This window comes from Marmota marmota, unplaced genomic scaffold (assembly GCF_001458135.2).
Source record: "Marmota marmota marmota unplaced genomic scaffold, marMar, whole genome shotgun sequence".
Classification (NCBI taxonomy): Eukaryota; Metazoa; Chordata; class Mammalia; order Rodentia; family Sciuridae; genus Marmota; species Marmota marmota.
This window is the reverse complement of record NW_026000077.1, coordinates 3243528-3266397: the sequence shown is the minus strand read 5'-3', so window position 1 is coordinate 3266397 and position 22870 is coordinate 3243528. Positions and strand designations below refer to the sequence as shown.

Here is a 22870-nt window from a genome sequence, read left to right as displayed (position 1 = left end):
TTGATCCCCAACACTGTAAAAATAAATAAATAAATAAATAATAAACAAATAAATAAATCTAAAACTTGCTGGGCACAGTAGCACACATCTGTAATCCTGGCAATTTGGGAGACTGAGGCAGGAGTGTTGCAAGTTTGAAACCAGCCTCGACAACTTAGCAAGACTCTCAGCAACTTAGCATTCAATTCCTAGTACCAAAATGCCGCAGCCCGGCTGGCTGGGCAAAATAACCAGGGGGTGACGAATAACTTGTGTACGTTGATACAGCAGGAGTAGGAGCCGTTTATTGCAGGACAGGAGCAGTATTTATACATTCCACACAGCTTATCTAATTAGCATAAACTAGATACATCAGTCAACCAATAAGGAATCTCCACACTTAATGGCTCGCTTTTGTTACTTCTCAAACCACTCCCTCTGGCATTTTGCCAGGCACCATCCAGACTTGTTTACAACTCTAACATTCCCCTGGCAAAATGCCAGGTGTTATTTTGACTTGTTTACAGACTCTAACACCAAAATTATTAACTAATTAAAAATATTATATCAGGAGCTATAATGGAGAACAAAAGCCTTAGTCTCTTTCTAAATGATTTCATCATTTTTGTTAGGGAACAAGAATATATCCAAATATAAAGCCATTTAAGCTGGGTATGGTAGCACTTGCCTGTAATCCCAGGGACTCAGAACATTGAGGCAGGATGATTGCAAATACAAAGTGAGCTTCAGCATCTAAGTGAAGCCCTAATCAACTTATCTAGAACGTGTCAAAATTAAAAAAGCACCAGGTGTGGCTGGCATACACCTCTAGTCCCAAAAGCTGGGTTGGCTGAGGCAAGAAGGATTGGAGGTTCAAAACCAGCCTCAGCAACTTAGTGAATCCATGAGCAACTTAATGAAACCTTGTCTCAAAAAAAAAAAAAAAATACACACACACACACACACACACACGGCTGAGGATGTGGCTCAGTGGTTAAGCACCCCTGGGTTCACAAATATGAAGCCATTTAAAACATCAAGAAAGGGTGCTGAGAGGTTTTCAAGATGGCAGAATAGAGGAGGTTGCTTTCCTGGATGCTCCATGATATGAAACCAAGAAAGTAGACAGGCAACTTCTCTGCAAATGAGGTACTTGAAACCTTTCGGGACACTACAAGTTCACAGGATAGAAATTCTACTACCTCGGATCCATACTACTAGATAGGTAGACACACAAACAACATGAAAAATCAAGGGAACAAATCTTCCCAAACAAACCAAGATACTCCAATAGCAGAATTCATCAACACCACAGTGGAAGAAATGTCAGAGAAGGAGTTTAGAATGTACATAGTTAAACTGATTTGCAAAGTAAAGGATGGTATTAAGAGTGAAATCAGAGAGTAAATAGGGGAAGTGAAAGATCACTTCAATAAAGAGGAAGAAATTCTGGGGGAAAAAAGCAAGCAGAAATCCTTATAATGAAGGAATCAATAAACCAAATTAAAAATTCAATGGAAAGCATCACCAATGGACTAGACTACTTGGAAGACAAAACTTCAAGCAATGAAGACAAAATATATAATCTTGAAAATAGAGTTGACCACAGTGAGAAGATGTTAAGAAACCATGAACAAAACTTCCAGGAAATATGGGAAAACATTAAAAGACCAAATTTAAGATTTTTGGGGATAGATAAAGGCACGGAAATACAAACCAAAGGAACACACAATATTTCCAATGAAATTATAACTGAAAATTTCCCAAACCCAAAGAATGAAATAGAAAATCAAATACAAGAGGCTTACAGGACCCCAAATGTACAAAATTACAACAGACCCACACCAAAACACATTATAATGAAAATGCATAACATTCAGAATAAGGATGGGATTTTAAAGGCTACAAGAGAAAAGTATCAAATTACATATAGGGGGAAACCAATTCAGATCTCAGCTGATTTCTCAACCCAGACACTCAAAGCTAGGAGGTCCTAGAATAACATACACCAAGCTCTAAGAGAAAATGATGCCAACTAAGAATTCCATATCTAGCAAAATTAAGCTTCAGATTTGAAGATGAAATAAAAACATTCCATGATAAACAAAAGTTAAAAGAATCTGCAACTGAGAAAGCTTGCACTACAGAACATTCTCAATAAAATATTCTATAAGGATGAAATGGGGAAAAAAAGTGAAAACCAACAAAGGAAGGAACTACACTAAAGGAATAGTCAATCAAAGGAAAAACTAATTCAAATTAAAGACTAGAAATAAACCCAAGTGATCAGGAATACAAATATCTCAATAATAACCTAGAACATTAATGACCTAAACTCATCAATCAAAAGACATAGTCTGGCAACCTGGATTAAAAAACAAGACCCAACAATGTGCTGTCTCCAAAAGACTCATCTCATAGGCAAACACATCCACAGATTGCATGTGAAAGGATGGGAAAAACCATATCATTCACATGGATCATGTAAACAAGCAGAGGTCTCTTTTTTTTTACTGGTTGTTCAAAACATTACAAAGCTCTTGACATATCATATTTCATACATTAGATTCAAGTGGGTTATTAACTCCCATTTTTACCCCAAATACAGATTGCAGAATCACATCGGTTACACATCCACATTTTTACATAATGCCATACTAGTAACTGTTGTATTCTGCTACCTTTCCTATCCTCTACTATCCCCCCAGAGGTCTCTTTTTTAATATTTATTTTTTAGGGGCTGGGGATGTGGGTCAAGCGGTAGCGTGCTCACCTGGCATGCACGGGGCACTAGGTTCAATCCTCAACACCACATAAAAATAAAAAAATAAAGATGTTGTGTCCACCGAAAACTAAAAAATAAATATTAAAAAATTCTCTCTCTCTCTTAAAAAAATACTTATTTTTTAGTTGTGGTTGGACACAATACCTTTATTTCACTTATTTATTTTTATGTGGTGCTGAGAATCAAACCCAGGGTCTCGCACATGCAAGGCAAGCACTCTACTGCTGAGCCACAACCCCAGCCCACAAGCAGAGGTTTCTATCCTTATGTCAGATAAAGTAGACTTCAAGCCAACATTAATCAGAAGGGACAAAGAAGGACATTTCATACTTCTTGAGGGAATTATACATCAATAAGACATATCAATTGTAAATATTTATGCCCCAAACAATGGAGCATCTACACACATCAAACAAACCCTTCTCAATTTCAAGAATCAAATAGACCACAACACAATAATACTGGGTGACTTTAACACTACTCTCTCACTACTGGATAGGACCTCCTAACAAAAACTAAACAAAGAAACTATAGAACTAAATAATACAATCAATAATTTAGACTTAACAGACACATATAGAATATTTCATCCATTAATGAGCAAATACACTTTCTTCTCAGCAGCACATGGATCCCTCTCTAAAATAGGCCATATCTTATGCCACAAAGCAACTAGAGATAATACCCTGCATTCTATCAGATCATAATGGATTAAAATTAGAAATCAATGATAGAATAAAAAATAGAAGCTATTCTAACATCTGGAGACTAAATAATATGCTATTGAATGATTCATGAATAACAGAAGAAATCAGGGAGGAAATTAAAAAAATACTTAGAGGTAAATGAGAATAATGATATGACATATCAAAATCTCTGGGACATTATGAATGCTATGCTAACAGGAAAGTTCATTGCATTGAACTCATTCGTTAAAAGAATAGAAAGTCAATGAATAAAAGACCTAACATTACATCTCAAAGCCCTAGAAAAAGAAGAGCAAATCAACACCAAAAGCAGTAGAAGACAGGAATAATTAAAATCAGATCTGAAATAAATGAAATTGAAACAAAAGAATTCAAAAAATCGGCAAAATTAAGTTTGTTCTTTGATAAAATAAATAAAATTAATAAACCATTAGCCACACTAACAAAGAGAAAGCAAGAGAAAACTCAAATTACTAAAATTCATGATGAAAAAGGAAATATCATGATGGACACTACTGAAATACATAAAATAATCAGACACTATTTTGAAAATTTATACTCCAATAAAATCTTAAAGACACTGACAAATTCCTAGAGACACATGGCCTACCCAAACTGAATCACAAGGACATACACAAATTAAACAGATAAATTTCGTGCAATGAAATTGAAAACACCATCAAAAATATTTCCAATTAAGAAAAGCCCAGGACTAGACAGATTCTCAGCCAAGTTCTACAAGAACTTCAAAGGAGAATTAACAACAATCTTCCTCAAATTATTCCATGAAACAGAAAAGGAGGGGAACCCTTCCAAATTCATTCTATGAAGCTAGTATCACCAAACCAAAAAAAGACACATCAAGGAAATAAAACTTCAGGCCAATATCCCTAATGAACACAGATACAAAAATTCTCAGTAAAATTCTGGCAAATTGCATACAAAAACATATTAAGGGGCTGGGGTTGTGGCTCAGAGATAGAGCGCTCACCTACCATGCATGGGGCACTGGGTTCGATCCTCAGCACCACATAACAATAAAATGAAGATGTTGTGTCCACCTATAACTAAAAAATAAATATTTTTTTAAAAACATATTGAAAAGATAGTGCACCATGATAAAGTGGGGTTCATCGGAGGAATGCAAGATTGGTTCAACATACAAAAATCAATAAGCACAATTTATCACAACAATAGACTTAAAGACAAGAATCATATTATCATCTCAACAGATGTAGAAATAGCATTTGACAAAGACAGCACCCCCTTCATGTTCAAAACACTAGAAAAAATAGTGATAATAGGACCATACCTCAATATTTTAAAAGCTAAATATGCTAAATCCAAGGGCAACATCAATTTTAAAAGGGGAAAAATTGAAAGCATCCCTCTAAGAACTGGAATAAGACAGGATGCCCTCTTTCACCACTTCTATTCAACATTGTCCTTGAAACTCTAGCAGGAGCAATTAGAAGAAAGAAATTAAAGGGATATGAATAGGAAAAGAAAGCTCAAACTATCCCTATTCGCTGATGATGATTCTATACTAAGAGGACCCCAAAAATTTCACCAGAAAACTTCTAGAACTAATAAATGAATTCAGCAAAGTAGCAGGATATAAAATTAACACCCAGAGATCAAATGCATTCCTTTACATCAGTGATGAGTCCATTGAAAGAGAAATTAGGAAAACTACCCCATTCACAATAACCTCAAAAAAAAAAATACTTGGAATCAATCTAATAAAAGAGATGAAAGGCCTACACAATGAAAACTACAGAACACTAAAGAAAGAAATTGAAGAAGACATTAGAAGATGGAAAGATCTTCCATGCTCTTGGAGAGGCAGAATTAATATTGTCAAAATTACCATACTACCAAAGCGTTATACAGATTTAATACAAATCCTATTAAAATTCCAATGAAATTCTTCATAGAATAGAAAAGGCAACCATGAAATTCATTTGGAAAAATAAGAAGGTCAGAGTAGTCAAAGCAATCCTTAGAAAAGTGAAAAAGGAAGCACCATGAGACCAGTTCTTAAATTATACTACAGAGCCATAGTAATAAAAAAGTAATGGTATTGGCACCAAAATAGATACATAGACCAATGGTACTGAATAGAAGACACAGAAACAAATCCACCTGAATATAGTTATCTCATACTAGACATAGGCTCCATAAACATACATTGGAGAAAAGATAGCCTCTTGAAAAAATGATGCTTGAAAACTGGAAATTCATATGTAGCAAAATGAAATCAAACCCTATCTTGCACCTGCACAAAACTCAACTCAAAATGTATCAAGGACTTAAGCACTAGACAGAGATCCTGTGCCTAATCGAAGAAAAATTAGGCCCAAATCTCCACCACATGGGCTTAGGAGTTGACTTCCTTAACAAGACTCCTAAAGTACAAGAAGTAAAATCAAGAATCAATAAATGAGATAGATTTGAACTAAAAAGCTTCTTTACAGCAAAGGAAACAATAATGTGAAAAGACAGCCAACAGAATAGGAGAAAATCTTTACCACTTGCACCTTAGATAGAACACTAATCTCCAGGATATATAAAGAACTCAAAAACTTAACACACAGACACACACAAAAACAAATAACCCAATCAATAAATCAGCTAAGGAACCGAACAGACATTTCACAGAAGAAATACAATTGATCAACAAATATATGAAAAAATGTTCAACATCTCTAGCAATTAGAGAAATGCAAATCAAAACTACACTGAAAGCCAAGTGTGATGGCACACATCTGTAATTCCAGCAGCTCAGGAAGCTGAGTCAGGAAGATCGCGAGTTCAAAACCAGCCTCAGCAACGGCGAGGTGCTTAGTAACTCAGTGACACCCAATCTCTAAATAAAATACAAAGTAGGTCTGGGGATGTGGTCAGTGATTGAGTGCCCCTGAGTTCAATCCCCAGTACCAAAAAAAAAAAAAAACCTACACTGAGATTCCATCTCACTCCGGTCAGCATGACAATTATCAAGAATACAAGAAACAAATAAATGTTGACAAGGATATGGGGAAAAGGCACACTCATACATTTCTGGTGGCACTGCAAATTTGTGCAACCACTCTGGAAAGCGGTATGGAGATTCCTCAGAAAACTTAGTCTTGGAACCACTGTTTGATCTAGTTACCCAATCCTCAGTCTATATCCAAAGGACTTAAAATCAGCATAATACAGTGACACAGCTCACTTCATAATAATTAAACTATGGAACCAACCTAGGTGGTTGATGAACAGATGAATTGATAAAGAAAATGTCATACACACACACACACACACACACACATTAGAATATTACTTAAGTCTTCTTCTTAAAGAAGAATGAAATTATGTCATTTACTGGTAAATGGATGGAGCTGGAGAATGTCATGCTAAGTGAAATAAGCCAATCCCAAAGAACCAATGTTTTCTCTGATATGCAGATGCTAATTCACAATAAGTGGGGAGGGTGGTGGCTAGGGAAGAATAGAGGTACTTGGATTAGACAGAAGGGAGTGAAGGGAGGGGAGGGGAATGGGGGTACAAAGTATAATAGAATAAATCAGACATTATTACCCTATGTGCATATATGATTACATGACTAGTGTAACACTACACCATGTATAACCAGAAGAATGAGAAGTGATACTCCATTTATGTATAATGTGTCAAAATTCAATTTACTGTCATGTATAACTAATTAGAACAACAACAAAAAAGGGGGCGCAGAGTGCAACTGCCAAGGCACTGTCCTCCACTTGTGTGCTATCAGTGATAGTGCCCATGGTGTTAGGAACATGGTGTCCCTGAAGCTTGCATGTTGAAGCCTAACCCACAATATTGCACTAGTTGGACATGTGACCTTCAAAGATGTGATGAAGTCAAAATGAGATGGTTAGGGAGGCCATAATCCAACATGACCTGTCCTTATAAAACTAAGACAAAGAACCCCATCACCAATCCCAGGGAGAGGCCTCAGGGGAAGCAAACCCTGTGTGTACCTTGAGTTTGGACTTCCAGCCCTCAGATGAATGAGGAAATGAATCTCTGCTACTTGTGCCTGCCACCCCACAACCCTGCCAGTTTGCTATATCTAGTCCCAGCAGCCCCAGGAGACTCAGACATACATCAGTAGGAGCTGTACTAGGATGACTGTCTTACTCTCTAAATGCTACCCCTGTGAGTTTGCTTCTGGTGATATGATCATACCCAATTCTAGGAATGAGAGACCTGATGTAAATTTGTAAATATGATGATTCTTCATTTTTTTATGGAATCATTTATTTGATCTTAAAGTGCATGGTTACATTTGTGTTTTTACTCCCACTGTCTAACACATACCCCACAACACTATAGACTCTTGACTTCCAAACCTTTTATCATTATAAATGTCTCCAAAATAAATCACACCTGGAAGCTCAAATAAAAATAATGATAATTTAAAAATAAATAAAACATATCAAGTAAATATCAAAATAATTTGAACTGACTACACATATGCAAAAAATAAAGTAGTTAGAATCAGAGGGAATTAATTGTGGGAAAGCTTACTAAAGAGGTATATAAATGTTTAAGTTTAGTTGAGGGGAAAGAAGAGTCCCCTACAGGAAAAGGAAATAACAAAGAGGCAAAGATAAATACATCACAGAAGGCGGAAAAAATAAAAGTATGTGTATGAAGAAATGAATTGGTGTGACTATACAACCAGAGATATGAAAAATTGTGCTCTATATGTGTAATAAGAATTGTTATGCATTCCACTGCCATATATAAATTTAAAAAAGGAGGGGGGAAAATAAACTGATAAAATCTTACACAGAGGCTAGAGGAAATGATGGTAAAGAACATCAACTGTAGAACTATTTCCGCCCCCACACACATTTTTTATTGGTACATTATAGTTATACAAAATAATGGGTTTATTGTTACGTTTGCATACATGAACACAATATAACAATATTATTTGGCCAATATCACTCCCCAGCACTTTCTCCCTCCCTCCTATCCTCTCACCCACTCCTTGTCCTCTTCCCTTCCTCTATTCTACTGATCTCCCTTTGATTTTCATGAGATTCCCCCACCCCACCTTTCTGTTCTTTTCTTCATTAGCTTCCACACAAGTGAGAAAACATATGACCCTTGACTTTCTGAGTTTGGCTTATTCCACTTAACATAATGTTCTCAAGTACCATTCATTTTTCTATAAATGACATAATTTCATTTTTATTTATACTGAATAAAACTCTATTGTGTATATACACCACATTTTCTTTATCCATTCATTCATTGATGAACACATAGGCTGGTTCCATAGTTTGGCTATTATGAATTGTGCTGCTATAAACATGGGTACTCAGGTGTCACTATAGTATGATGCCTTTAATTCTTAAGGATAAATATCAAGGAGCTGCCTAGTATGTGTGAGGCACTGGGTTCGATCCTCAGCACCACATAAAAATAAATACACAAAATTAAGTCATAAAAAAGCAATGTACCTTCAGAAAAAGATAGTTGGTATAAAGAACTAACTGAGCAACTTGATTAATGGATGAATGTCAATCTGTAGAAAGATTATTCTTTTTTTATTTCATAAGAGTTTTATTGTGGTAAAATATACATAACATAAAAATTGCCATTTTAGACATTTTGCAGTATAATATTCAGTGGCATTAATTACTTACACAATGTTGTACAGCCATATACCACTGTGTATTACCAAAAATTCCTATCACCCCAAAGAGAAACTATAGCCATTAAACAATAACTCCCTATTCCCCCAGCTTACAGCCCTTGGGAACCTCTTTCTGCTTTGTGTCCTTATGAATTTGCCTATTCAAGATAGTCCCTTTAAGTAGCATCATACAGTATTTGTCCTTTTGTCCCTGGGTTATTTCACTTAGCATAATGTTTTCAGAGTTCATTTGTAGAAAGATTCTTAATGGTAAATCCCAGTTTCCATCCTGCAACTAGTTCTAGTCATTATTTTAAAATACAATCTGGAAAAAGTTTTTCAATATCAGAAATCATAGGGAAATATCCCAAAACATTATACAACACAAAAATAATTTTAAAAGCTCTTCAGAGACTGAATAATACACTAATAAATAACAAAGGAAAATTCACTGAGGATAAATGTTAGGATCAGCATATGACGTCAACCTCTGACTTTTTCCAATACTTCTTAGCCTGTGAAATCAGCTTTGCAATGTTTCTGAACTAATCTTGAATAACATGAAGAGTCACTGTCACACATTATATTTCTGATTTTAACATAGTATAATGGTTAACATATAGACATCAGAATACCTGAGTTCAAACCGTGCTCTTAGCTGTGTGCCTCTCTATGATTTACTTTCCTCATTCATTAAAAAAAGGTATTAACACTATCTACTTCATGTGGTTATAATAAGAACTGAATGAGATAATATATTGAGATGTTTGGTCCCTTTTTAGTTATGCTTATTGGTTTTCAGCTCCCCAGTGAGAATACAGCCTTGTTTTGAGCCCTAACCTATTTGACCAGGTACCTAAAAACATTTAGATCTCACCACTTCCCTGAAAGAAGAGGACTTGGTCCCCTATATCCTCAAACTTTGGCTAGGATTGTAATTCACTAGTGTTCTGGAGCCATGGCATTACAACTAATCTAATATCAAATTTTATCACTACTGAAAACAACCTATTATAATCATACCTCAAAAAATGAACATGGAATACCTTGTCAATAAATAAAGTCTGTCTTTGACATAACACTTTTGAACACTGTAGAAAAAAATTGACCGCCATCCCTCAATATTCAAGGATCCTCCTAGGTTGTTCATCCCAGCCATGAATCTTCACTAATTTATTTCCTCTCATCTTCTACCAGCCTATGCTTGAGGATTCATCATGCCTAAAGCTATGCTTCCCTGAGTTTAGTCTGAATAGCTATATAGAGATGAGTAAATTAATAATTAACTAATTGTGGATGTAAAAGCAAAGGAAGGTAGTTTGTCAACCCTTAGCTCAACATGAGATAATTCTAGGGTCTAGACCTGCTGAGCTACTAACATTGAACTGAGGTTAAAACAGACAAAAATGGATCAATAATACAGCCACCTATAAAAACCAACATGCTTTTAACCTATTTGTGTGTGTGTGTGTGTGTGTGTGTGTGTGTGTGTGTGTGGTGCTGGGGATTGAACATGGGGCTTTGTGCATGCGAGGCAAGCACTCTACTAACTGAGCTATATTCCAGCCCTGCTTTTAATCTATTTTAATATATTCCTAGTAACTAAAAAGATAGAAGTATTTGAGTTCCACTCTGTATGTAAGACCACACATTGAGTACCATATATTTGGTAATGGACGTGGCACTTTAAAATGAGAGAGCCAGACGAGGTGCACACACCTGTAATTTCATGGACTTGGGAGACTGAGGCAGGAGGATTACAAGTTTGTGGCCAGCCTCACCAACTTAGTGAGGCTTTAAGCAACTTTTTTGAGACCCTGTCTCAAAATAAAAATAAATAAGAAAAATGGCTGGGAATATGGCTCAATAGTTAAGCACCCCTGGGTTCAATTCCTGGTTCAAAAATAAATAAATAGAGAGAAAATAATTCATGAGGGACATAATACTTGAAGAATTATCATGTGGTAAGGGAATTAAGACCAAAAGAGAAGCCAATCACCAAAAACCAAAGGTCAAATGTACTCTCTGATAAGCAGATGCTAACATGTAACAAGGGGTTTGGGAGGAAGAATATAAATTTAGTGGATTAGACAAAAGGGAATAAAGGGAAGCGGGGGGTAGGAATAGGAAAGACAGTGGAATGAATTGGACATAACCTTCCTATATTCATATATGAATACACCATCAGGGAAAGTCATATTCAAACATTTTATACAACTATACAATAGGATCCTAATTAGGATAAATTATACTTCATATACATATGTCAAATATACACTACTGTCATGTATATCTAAAAAGAACAAATAAATAAAAAAGACTCCAGAATAAAGGAAGTAATGTTTTACAGACCTGTTTGAGCAGGATCCTATGGCCAATTATGACCAATTGTATTATCATTATTAATCCATAAAAAACATCAATCAAAGTACTAAACACTGGATATTCTTAGGTCAATTTAAGGGTAAATATAACATAAAAGAGCTATAATAATGATGGCAGGAATCTGGATGCATGTGAATAATATCTGAATAATGTTTATGTCCATATATCATAATAACTACACTCATGTCAAGTCTCTCTGACCTTTGCATAATTCATTCAAGTTTAAATGAAAGGAGGGAAGATTTCATTTATAAATTGACACAGAAGAATACAAGTTTCCTTTTATATAGGCTTTCAGACATAGGTTACAAGACAATTTATCAAGCCAGACATGGTGGTGCACACTTGTAATCCCAGAAACTCAGGAGGTGAGGCAGGAGGATAACAAGTTAAAGAACAACTTCAGCAATTTAGCAAGGCCCTAAAAAAGTTAGGTAGACCCTGTCTCAAAATAAAAAATAAAAAGGGCTGGTGATGTGGCTCAGTCAAAAAGTACCCCTGGGTTCAATCTTATTATCCCCATCACACCCCGCCCCCCCAACACACACAAAGACAATTTATCGGGAACTTTGATGGACCAAATTGTATCTCCTAAAACCCCATATATTGAAGCTCTAATCCCCAATGTGATGGTATCTTGAGATGAGCTTTTGGAAAGTAATTATGCTTAGATGATATTGCAAGGATGGGGCCCTGATGATGGAATTAATGTCTTATGAGAAGGGACATCAGAAAGTTTATTTTCTCCTTTTCATTATGTGAGGTGAAGCAGCAAGAAGGTGACTGTCTACAACTTAAGATTATTATGGAAGTTGAAGGTTGATTGAACTACATAGAATGGAGAAATGTCCAGGAAACTAATATAATAGCATAATTATAAGATAAAAAGGGTTTGCATTAAGGCTATATTAGACAGGAAAAGAAAATATTAATATTACTTTATAAAAAATAACTTGAAAATCATCTGAAAATTTGAGCCAGAGAAAATGGGAAGTAATTGAGAAAATTTTGCCAAAATTTTAGTACTACTATGGGTATTAAATGACATTATTTAACTAAAGCAAAAAATACAGTAAACATAGAAGAGACTCAAATAATTAGACACTTAGCAAGACCCTGTCTCAAAAAAATAAAAAGGTCTGGAAATTTAGATCAATGGCAGAGCAGTCCTGAGTTCAATCTTCAGTCCTAGGGAGATAGGTGGTGGATTATACCCTCTTCTGCCTATGCAGTTGCATTTTTTAACACCTATGTGTTAATTGTTAGGAAGCTCTACATATCTAGTTATCCTGTAGGCTTTTGAAAATTACTAACTTAAAATTCTGCTCTTTACAGATATAGTTACAACTTTAGTTTAGGTAACATAAAAATATAAGAATTTCTAACTAAGATGAAATATGATCATTTCCAAAATTAGAGCAACACAGTTATAGAGCAGGATTTATGGAAATAAATATTCAGATTGATAATTGGCTATCCTAGTTGTACAGTTACCAGAAAAGTAGACTAAACAATATATATAAATGTTCAAAATTATGCCTTGAAGAATGCATTAAGTTCTCAATAAGATAAGAAAATTTAAAATTCCCTCAACAAAATAAACCAAAGCAAAAAGCACAATAGTACTTACATTCTGCCAACATGCCTACTGCTTTACACTTTTTCAGTCTGCACTCTTGACATTTTCTACGCATATACATGTCCATTTCACAATGACCACCATTCTTGCAACTATATACTGCATTTTTGGTAATGCTACGTCGAAAAAAACCTAACAATAAAATTTTTCAGATTTTATCATAAGTATTTTTAATTGTCATTATTACTAATATATACTGTTATAGTAAATAATTAAGTTAACTAAATTATTTCAATTAAATTTTTTTCTCTTGATAAAAAGGTTTTGCTTAATATGCATTTATCTGGAAAATTGATCTTTTCCTAATTGATCTATTCTATCCCAACATTGTGCCTTTAAATAGTCACACCTGATAATTAAACTAAATAATTCTATCACATTAAGAGACTCTAGTTTTACAATAGTTATAATGTATCATCTAAGGGCCTTTTTAAAAATTTTATAGATAATCAAATTCCCCTGAAGCATCTCTCACTGCTCTCTTGAAAGAATATGTGATCAGGAAAATAAAACCATAAGAAAAACCTTTTTTCTCATACTTTCATACCTGCCCATATGCCATCACCCCACCACCACCACCACCTTTGTTATTGTACTTCCCCCAGTGAGAAAGTGCTGCTAGTTTGGTTTAAGACATTAAAGAGTTCATAATTGGTAGAAGGAAGGAAGGTTTTCTATTTCACTTCCTAAATCCTTGCAAAAAAACAGTTCCTCTTCCCATTTCCTCCTTTATTTCTTGTTCTATGCCAGTTCCTGCCCTCTTCCTCTTCTTTCCATTTCAAACAGTGAAGTTACTAAGCTTAGTCAGTGCCCTCCTTAAAGCCCTGCCATATGCTCTTGAGAATATGAGTTCCATGGCTTAGATTCAACAGAGTAAAAGTCTTAGTTTAGGTTTTCAGAACTACGCCTCATTTTTTAACCTAATTTTAATAGCAAAACCCTGCATTTCAAGAGTAGGCACACATTTGCCCCACTGTTCTATTTACAAAGCTCATTCCTTGTGGTCTTCATTTGGCTATTCTTTGAAGGGATAGGTTGAGAGTTTTCTGAGAATAAAACTTAACTTGACCTCTAATTAATATCTATACCTATACCATATTGGCCTAATCATTTCTAGATTCAGTCCTAACCCTGTACTTTTGATTTTTTTTTCCAGTGCTAAAATTCAAATCCAGGGCCTTGTATTTATGCTAGGCAAGTGCTCTACCTGCGGAGCTACATCCCCAATCCTGCATTTATGAATTTAAAAGTGCAAGAGTACTTCAAAACTGTTCAAAATCAAAGACTGTTTCATTCTTTGCAGATGTCAGTTTTGGTCTTCACTTTCAGACCTTCAATTTTTCTTCAAAAAAGTATTTCAAGATAAGAATGGTGGCACAGGCCTGTATCCCAACTTCTCAGGTGGCTGAGACTGTAGGTTCACAAGCTGGAGGCTAGCCTGGGCAATTTAGTGAGACTAAATTATATCAAAAATTAAATTATAAAAGGGTAAAAGAGGCTAGGGATATAGCTCAGTGGTAGAACACTTGCCTAGGATGTGTAAAGTCCTGGGTTTGATCCCCAGCATCACACACACACACACACACACACACACACACACACAGAAATAGAAAAGAAAAATAGGCTTAGAATATTGAAAGTCACTTAATTCAAATCCCCTCCAAATGCATAACTTACATCAACCACATAAAAAGAAATAATGTTTAACATTCAAATCTTTTTCAAAGATCTATTCCAGCATCAGATTCTCCTAGGAATATGAAATCTTTCTGTTATATTAATATTGAATTTTATATTTAAATGTAAAAGCCCTTAGCAAAAATGAAAAGAAAACTGAACTTAAATTTCATATTTTATTTTTATGTCTTTGATACCACTGATTGATCACTTTAAACATGCCATGGCTCATTCTGATTTGGTTTTTCACACTTTAAAAGGAAAAGTATTCTCATATGCCTAGGATGTCATGGCTCTTCAGTGAACACTAAGATTTCAAGTTTCTTTTAACTTTATCCTTACCTTTGCAACCTTCACAAGTAAGTGCATTGTAATGATATCCTGATGCCTTATCACCACAAACTACACAGAGTTCTTTCTGTCCCTTCATTTGCAAAGAACAAGTTGGCCTGGACCTTTTTATTCCAGGGTATCCATCTTCAACATTGTGAGCAACCACATAAGTGGTTTTATTTAATTCACAAGAATCAAGTCCACACTGTCCATCACCACTGTACTGTGGATCCAAGCCATAGGTGTTGAAATGGCTTTGTAAAGATTGGGATTGGAGAGCCGGAAGAAACTGAGCTGTAGAATACTGGCAATGAGGTGATTCTTGAAAATCAGTGTTGTGCAGCTGATAATCAATTTGTTCTGGCAAAATATCTAGTTTTATTTTTTTAAAAAAAGAGCAAATAGTAAAAAGTCAAAATTTCTTAATTTATTTTCAAATTTCAAAATACTTCATGCTCAACAAAGAGTTTAACATTCCTACTATGTCCCATTGCAATATATTGATAAATGTCACCATCCCAGAGATAACGCAGAGGTTGATCAGGAGCTAAAGAAAGGGTAAAGTTTCCTAATAGCTCATATACCCATTCCATCTCCCTTCTTAGTAGAAGAATTTGAAATGGAAGAAGAGTTTCCTTATCTTCTACATTTTCCTTGTCCCACTTATACTGGTCTTAGGGCAAATAGGTCAGAAACTATGTGAATTAATAAGTTATTCCACCCTCAAAAAAAAAAAAAAGAAAGAAAGAAAGAAAGAAAAGCTAACATACATTTTTAGCTTATATGGTTAAGAAATGTTTTTGTTTGAACTTCTCATTTAATATATCAATACTCTCCTTTGTCACTTATAGCCTAACTTAAATTACTATTTTCTTTTTTGTTCTGGTGTTTATCTGGGGAAAAATTTACCTACCTTGCAGGATTATATAAGAATGAAATTTTTAAAAAAGAATTAAATAAAATATGATAGTTAAAAGCATATATAAACTATAAATTGACATCTGTTGTATATCATTATTATTATCAGAAGTTCCCAAACACCAACTTACTTCCCGCTTTTGTTAGAATTATTGATTTAAATCCAAAATATTGGCTCCAAAAGAACCCCAGGATACTTAGTTGCTCCATGTCTGTAACTAGTAATAGTTGTACTTTTCCTGGTGCTTAATTACCTGGTGATAAGACTTATTCTTACCCAAAAAATTTTACTACAAAGATTGGTAAACAGTACAATTTCTATTGTTTCGTATAAGTCATTTACAATCTTAGAGCATCCAATACAGCTCTAAAGGTTGAATGAATACTAAATAGCCTGATATAAGAAGAAAGGTTATCAGTAAAACAATGTAGGCTTAAAGAAGAAGAAGAAAGAAGGAGGAGGAAGATGAGAAGGGAAAGACCCTTCTTGGATGACAGACAAAACAAACAAAAAAACTGTCTTTTTCACCCCAGTAGAATACTACCTAATGTTCCATTTTCATGGAAAACAGTTTAAATTACTTTTTGAAAATGGCAAGATGAAATTTTTATTATTGCCTTGGTCTTTTTGTAAAAAATAAAATAAAAAATCTATTGTCTCTGCATTGTTTTCTTTCTTTCCCTTTTACAAGAATCTTACATTAGGACTAAAATGTCAAGTATGCTAAATAATAATAAATAATAATAAAATTTCAATTTACTAAACTGCATAAAAACTAGCTTCAACTAACTCCTAAAAGTAACTCCAATTTTTTAATTGAATATGATTTTAAACTGTTACATCTTTTCCTCTTTACCTTTGATTCTGGACTAACAATATATTACTGGTTTTTAAAATTATTTTTTCCTGTAGAAAATTATTTATTCATTTGTTACTTTTAAAAAAAAATCTTTAATTAACCATAATTCCTATAAAAATATTTATTGACTATTTTACTGTAGTTCTTTGTTACATACCATAGTACTGCATAGGGTCAGCAAGACAGTACCCATCAAATGTAGTAACATAAGTGTTTGCCATTCTCTGGTACAATTCCCACTGCTTCATTCACTTCAGGCAATGCTGAACTTTTCAGAATCAAACCTGAAGAAACAAAAATTTCACAGATTATTTGAACAGATGATTGTTAAATCAGTATCATCTGATAGTATAGTGTACTTTTAAAAAATATTTTAGCAGAATTTATGCATAATTTATATTTATACTTTAATTGACAAAATGGTGATTTTCATATCTCTAAGCATCAACTTATTTAATTTTGCCAATTTCTTATTGCTCAGCTGTTTACAAATAACTTAATAAATTTTGGTAGGTAATCATCATTATCAGCTATAAAGTTATTTGTAAAAGCGTAGCAAGTTTACTGGGCTGGGGTCATAGCTCAGTGGTAGAGTGCTTGCATAGCACGTGTGAGCCACTGAGTTAAATCCTCAACACCACATAAAAATAAATAAATAAAATAAAGGTATTGTGTTCGTCTACAACAAAAATGTATTTTTTAAATACCAAATTTATTGTTATTTATAAATGTATTAAGCTTACTAATTATTATTATATTAAGCTTATTTGTATATTTGTTTAAAAAAAGCTTTCAAGTTAGGCCTCATAGATTGCTTTCCCCACTCACTTATGGGATTATTAATTCTGCCTGAGGCTGGGGATATAACTCAGTGGTAGAGTACTTGCCTAGCATGTGGAAGGCCTTGGATTTGATACCCAGTATCTCCCTGATCCTTAGGTTTCTCATTTGTAAAAGTAGTAAAGCCCTATGACAAAATTGTTAGGAGAGTTTAATTAGTGTATTAAAATCCAACACAATTCTTGGCAATGATTGATTTCCAAATTATTATTCTAAATAGAGATGAATTAGGAAGAAAATTTCAACTTTTTTATAATTATAGAAGAAATTAAAGAATAGGAAATCAATAGCTTTTTAGCACTTTTTTTATCATCTGAGTTCTTTGTAAATATTTTCATAGCACTGTGGTATGCTAAATATTAAAACATTAATTTTGGTTCTGCTTAACTAACAATAATTCGTTACCAAAAAAAGTGTTTTAATTGTAAAACCTAAAAATTGTAAGTTATCATGAGAAAAATTTTAAAAATATAAGACTATCCTTATAGGAAAACTATTTTTGTTATTTTCCAGGAAGGAACTCAAAAAGATTACATCTTTGAATAGAATTAAACAGGAAATCCCAGTTTAAGAAATTGGAAACTATTGTAAGAAAATAAAGATCACTATAGAGGCCACTATTTATAGCTTTATGCTGTCCATTAGAAGACAAAGATTATTTTCCATCTTTAAAATGAAACAAAAATGCTGGGCATAGTGGTGCATGCCTATAATCCCAGTGGCTCAGGAGGCTGAGGCAGGGGGATCATGAGTTCAAAGGCAGCCTCGGCATTTTAGTGAGGTCCTATGCAATTTAGTAAGACCCTGTCTCAAATTTTAAAAAGAGCAGAGGGGATGTGCTGAGTTGGGAATGTGACTCAGTAGATTCAATCCCTGGCACGAAGAAGAAGAAGGGCTTTAAATAATGCTAAAAGGTATACACACATGAAAAACTTCTGAGATAGCTTCTGAGATGATTGGATAACGTTTTACTTTGATTTATTACTAATGTGATAGATTCATGACTAAGATTTATATATCCATGAAGGTGATTAAATAGTAATATCTCCGAAATTTGTTTCCTTTATCATTTAATAGGATCCAGGTTCCTTTAAAAGCATTTGAAGTTTCCAGTCCTCTACTGGCATAACAGTCATGTACAGTATATATTGGATGGAACAGTGGGAACAAGAGCAGTGCCCCAAACAGCAGTGAACTTTCAACATGAAGTTTCCCTTGAAAAGTAAGGACTAATGTCAATCCGATCACTTAGTACATACTTCTCTTTTTCCTCTACTAAAACAAGTCAATTCTGAATGCTATTGGTTTAATTTTAATTTGTTTCGTTCTTCCCAAGCTTTTCTTCTGAGTTTCAATTAGATCTTAGAAAATTACAAATGAACATGAAAATTTGAAGTTGTTATTCTCTCTCCTTTTAAATTTGCTGTATTTACCACTAAACTTCACATAATACAGTGTTAAATATCTGAAGGAGACTGAAAATTAAAATAGCATTCAGTACTGTTTAGAATCAGACTCTGCTGACTGAGAGTTTATTTGAAAATAATATAGAACAAACCAGAAGTAGTACATTAAACAAAACTGGCAATATATGGTAATACATATGAACAATCACATAAAGATCTTATGGTAATGTCACTGTCAAGGTTAATATTGTAAATTACAATATTCTAAAACCAAGTCCTTCTAATAATGGTAAATAAGTGTGTTAAAATGTTATCTTTCACAGATCTGTTTTTATAAGCTTATGGACTAGTTTTACTCCAGGTTATATATGGGACATATACAAAAGTAAGCCTCTGGTAAAAAGATACCTTTTAAAATATGAAATTTCTATCTTTTTTACAAGATCTCATTAATATTTGCACTATTATTAACGTAAGATTTTCGCTAAATTTTTTCAGTCTTTTAAATGTTTAACATAAATACTATAATACATGTGCATAATAAAATAAACCTTTCAAAATATTCATGAAATTAGTCTAAAAACATTTCAGCAAACTATTAATAATACAGAGCAGTATATAATCAAAAATTTCCTATTCTATTAAAAAGAAAAGCTTCAATGGCTCTGAAATGGTTCTGTTTTATTATCTTTCCTAGTAAATATTTATTTAAAATAAAATAACTTCATTAGAAGAGGATTTTTTATCAAGAGGTTCAACTTGACATAGACAAAGTCTATGCTTTTTCTGTGACAAATATAACTTTAATAAAATCTGTGTTTTTCACAGATTGTAATGGTTATTTACTGAATAAATGCTTAATTCTATAAATAAATTTGCATTTCCTCCTCCTTAATCAAAACCGTTCTCAATTAACTTTCAAATAGCTAGAGTTTTGAAAGGAAAAACATCGATTCCTGAAAACTAAATCTACATGTTAGAGAATTTCTCATTTTTTACATTTTACGTTACATTTGCAATACAAGTCACTTGAATAATGAATAAATGAATCACATGGATTGATACAATTGAAAACTAGATTGCTTCAAAAGAAAAACAGTTAAGTTTTCATAGTAGCCTCTACTAAAAGTGATACATAATTATAAAAACATTTTTCGTGGAAGTGTTATTCTTTGATATATAATTATAAAAAGGTTTTTTTATGGTAAGGCTTCTTTGAGCTAAAATTCTCTAGTCAGAGCTTATTGGAGCCAAGGAAAATGAAAAGAATATATTTGAACAACACAAATTAAGGTCCACTGGTTCCTTTATAAGAGTTAATACTTCAGAATATAGAGGACTTTTGACACCATATAGTCTTCATATACTTTTTTACAAGCAGCTGTAACGAGATCTTACTATAAAATTGCTCTTTTAAAGTATACACTTCAAGAACATTCAGAGTATGCAACTATTACCACCACCTAATTCCAGAATACTTTAATCACCCCCAGAAGAAATCCCATATCCATTAGCAGTCACTCCTCTCTCCCTCTTCTCCTTAGTACCTGATAATCACCATTCTATTTTCTCCATGGATTTGCCTATTATAGACTTTTCACATAAATTGATTCATACAATTTTATATACAGCTCTAAATTTTAAAAGTTTTTAATTAATATTATGTCAAGTAATTTTCATAACTTAAGAAAGACAGCAAAAAGAGAAAATAGACTAATAGAAAAATAAAAGGCTATGAAATTAGTATTTTATATCCATTTCCCAAGTAGGATAATTTTTATAACTATAACTTAATAGCATTTTCAAGAGCTATAATTCCCTAAATATACATTTATCACAATATTTCTCATGTTGTTTTGTTTTGGCTTTGGTTTTTTGTTTGTTTTGTTTTGTTTGGCAGTTCTGAGGATTAAACTCAGGGCCTTGGGCATGTTAAGAGAACTATACCACTGAGCTATATTTCCAGCCCCGTTTCATGTGTTTTGAACTTATATACAAACTAATGTTTCAAAAAAAAAAGGATAATGTATTGATAAGCTATTTTTAAAAGAACTTAACTTCAATTTTTAATTTTTTTTTAAATTTTTAACATGGTGCTAAGGATGGAACCCAAGCCCTCACCTGTGCCAGGCAAGCACTTTACCACTAAGCTACAACTCCAGCCTCTCAATAAGCTCTTGATTTAAAAACAAGTTATCTTTAGTAAATATTACAATAAAGATTGTGGAATAACTTAGGTTATTGTATCAAATGTCAACTAAAGTCCAACTATAATCCAAAGTTGGCTTGACATTCTTTAGGAGAAAACCAAATTAGTATATATTCTACTTTCCTTAATTAAATGTCTTTTTTAGGGAAAATGCTTTTCATGTAGTAACAACAATCAGCTTACTCAAACTTGCAAAAATTAATTTTCAATAGTGGAAATTAAAGATTTCAAAAATACCATTATTAACATCTTACAGTTTAATAATAGTAAACTGCCAAAATAATAACATTCATATTTAACTTAGCATAAAATTATAAAATTTTCTCATTTTTAAGAAGACAAAATACTCACATTTAGGTGATATTACTAAAGACTGTCTTTTTCCTCACACAATGAATACAGAGAGATTTAGCAACTACTTCACTCTTCAGTAGGAGCAAACTGGGCCTTTTCCCTATTTATCAAGGGTAGAGAGGGGGACACTGCATACACTTAGGCTCCAGACACTCTGCAGAGCAGTTCTTCAGCACTATCTCAAAGACAAACTTCCCACACAGTCCTCTCTTGGGTCAAAACAAGGGCAATTACAGGCTGACATAAATTTTAAAAAATAACCAGATTGTCAGGGATAGAGGCCTTTGGGACCTTAAGGTCATATTCTCCCAGAGTTCCTTATTATTGACTTAAAAATATTTTGTTTTCTTTATTGAGTTTGACATTCTTCCACTTTGTTTACAAAACATTGGTCTCCACAAGCTAGCAAGAATATGGTAAGTGAGGAACAGCCTCATTAATTGTCTCTCCATTACTACAGGTGTTGTGACAATCCAACTTTGAAATTTAATTTTGAATTGCCTACAGATAAAGAAGTTGTTTAACCAATTAGAAGTATGAATAACAATTCATAAACTGATATAATGTTAGATGTGTACAAGTTATGTAATCCACATGTCTTTTTTAGGTGTGGAGCTAACAGAAAATTGCAACACAAATATATGTGTATTACTACTTGTTCAATATCTCAGAGCTAATTATAGCAGAGTTGAAACTATGAAAACCCAAACACTTTAACAGAATATGTAAATAACTTCATTATAGTTTTTTAAGATGTCACTTATGTAAATAAATTCTGTTGGATACCAGTAGGCTTATAGTCTCATTTCTTTAAGGCATTCCTAAGGAGGCACCGTTATAAAAGAGTTCTGCCACTAAACTTTAATTTTCCTAGTCACATCTCCTCTGACCTGGTGACTTACCTGTTTTGTCTAATTCTAAACTTTAGTCCCAGCCCAGTTTCTGACTTTGTAACAACTATATTCATGCTGATTCTTCAAGAGCCCTCATCTACTACAAGGAAGAGTTTATGATAAAATCATGATAAAATTTGCCATGAAGTCATGTATACATTTTAATAATGGGCCCTGTATCTAAAAATTTTTAAATATATGAACCAAA

General features: G+C 33.5%; 1 protein-coding gene across 1 annotated transcript in view; it reads right to left on the bottom strand.

The window, feature by feature from the left end:
- Positions 1 to 21920, bottom strand: part of LOC107156182 (bile acid receptor-like) — a 45425-nt gene extending 23505 nt beyond the window's left edge. Inside the window, exons 1-4 of the mRNA XM_015502217.2 lie at positions 21767 to 21920; positions 17118 to 17244; positions 15192 to 15554; positions 13164 to 13304 (exon numbers count right to left, since the gene is read on the bottom strand). Coding sequence (XP_015357703.1) covers positions 13164 to 13304; positions 15192 to 15554; positions 17118 to 17208 — 595 coding nt within the window. The 5' untranslated portion in view covers positions 17209 to 17244; positions 21767 to 21920. The remainder of the gene's footprint in view (positions 1 to 13163; positions 13305 to 15191; positions 15555 to 17117; positions 17245 to 21766) is intronic.
- Between the last annotated feature and the right edge of the window lie 950 nt (positions 21921 to 22870).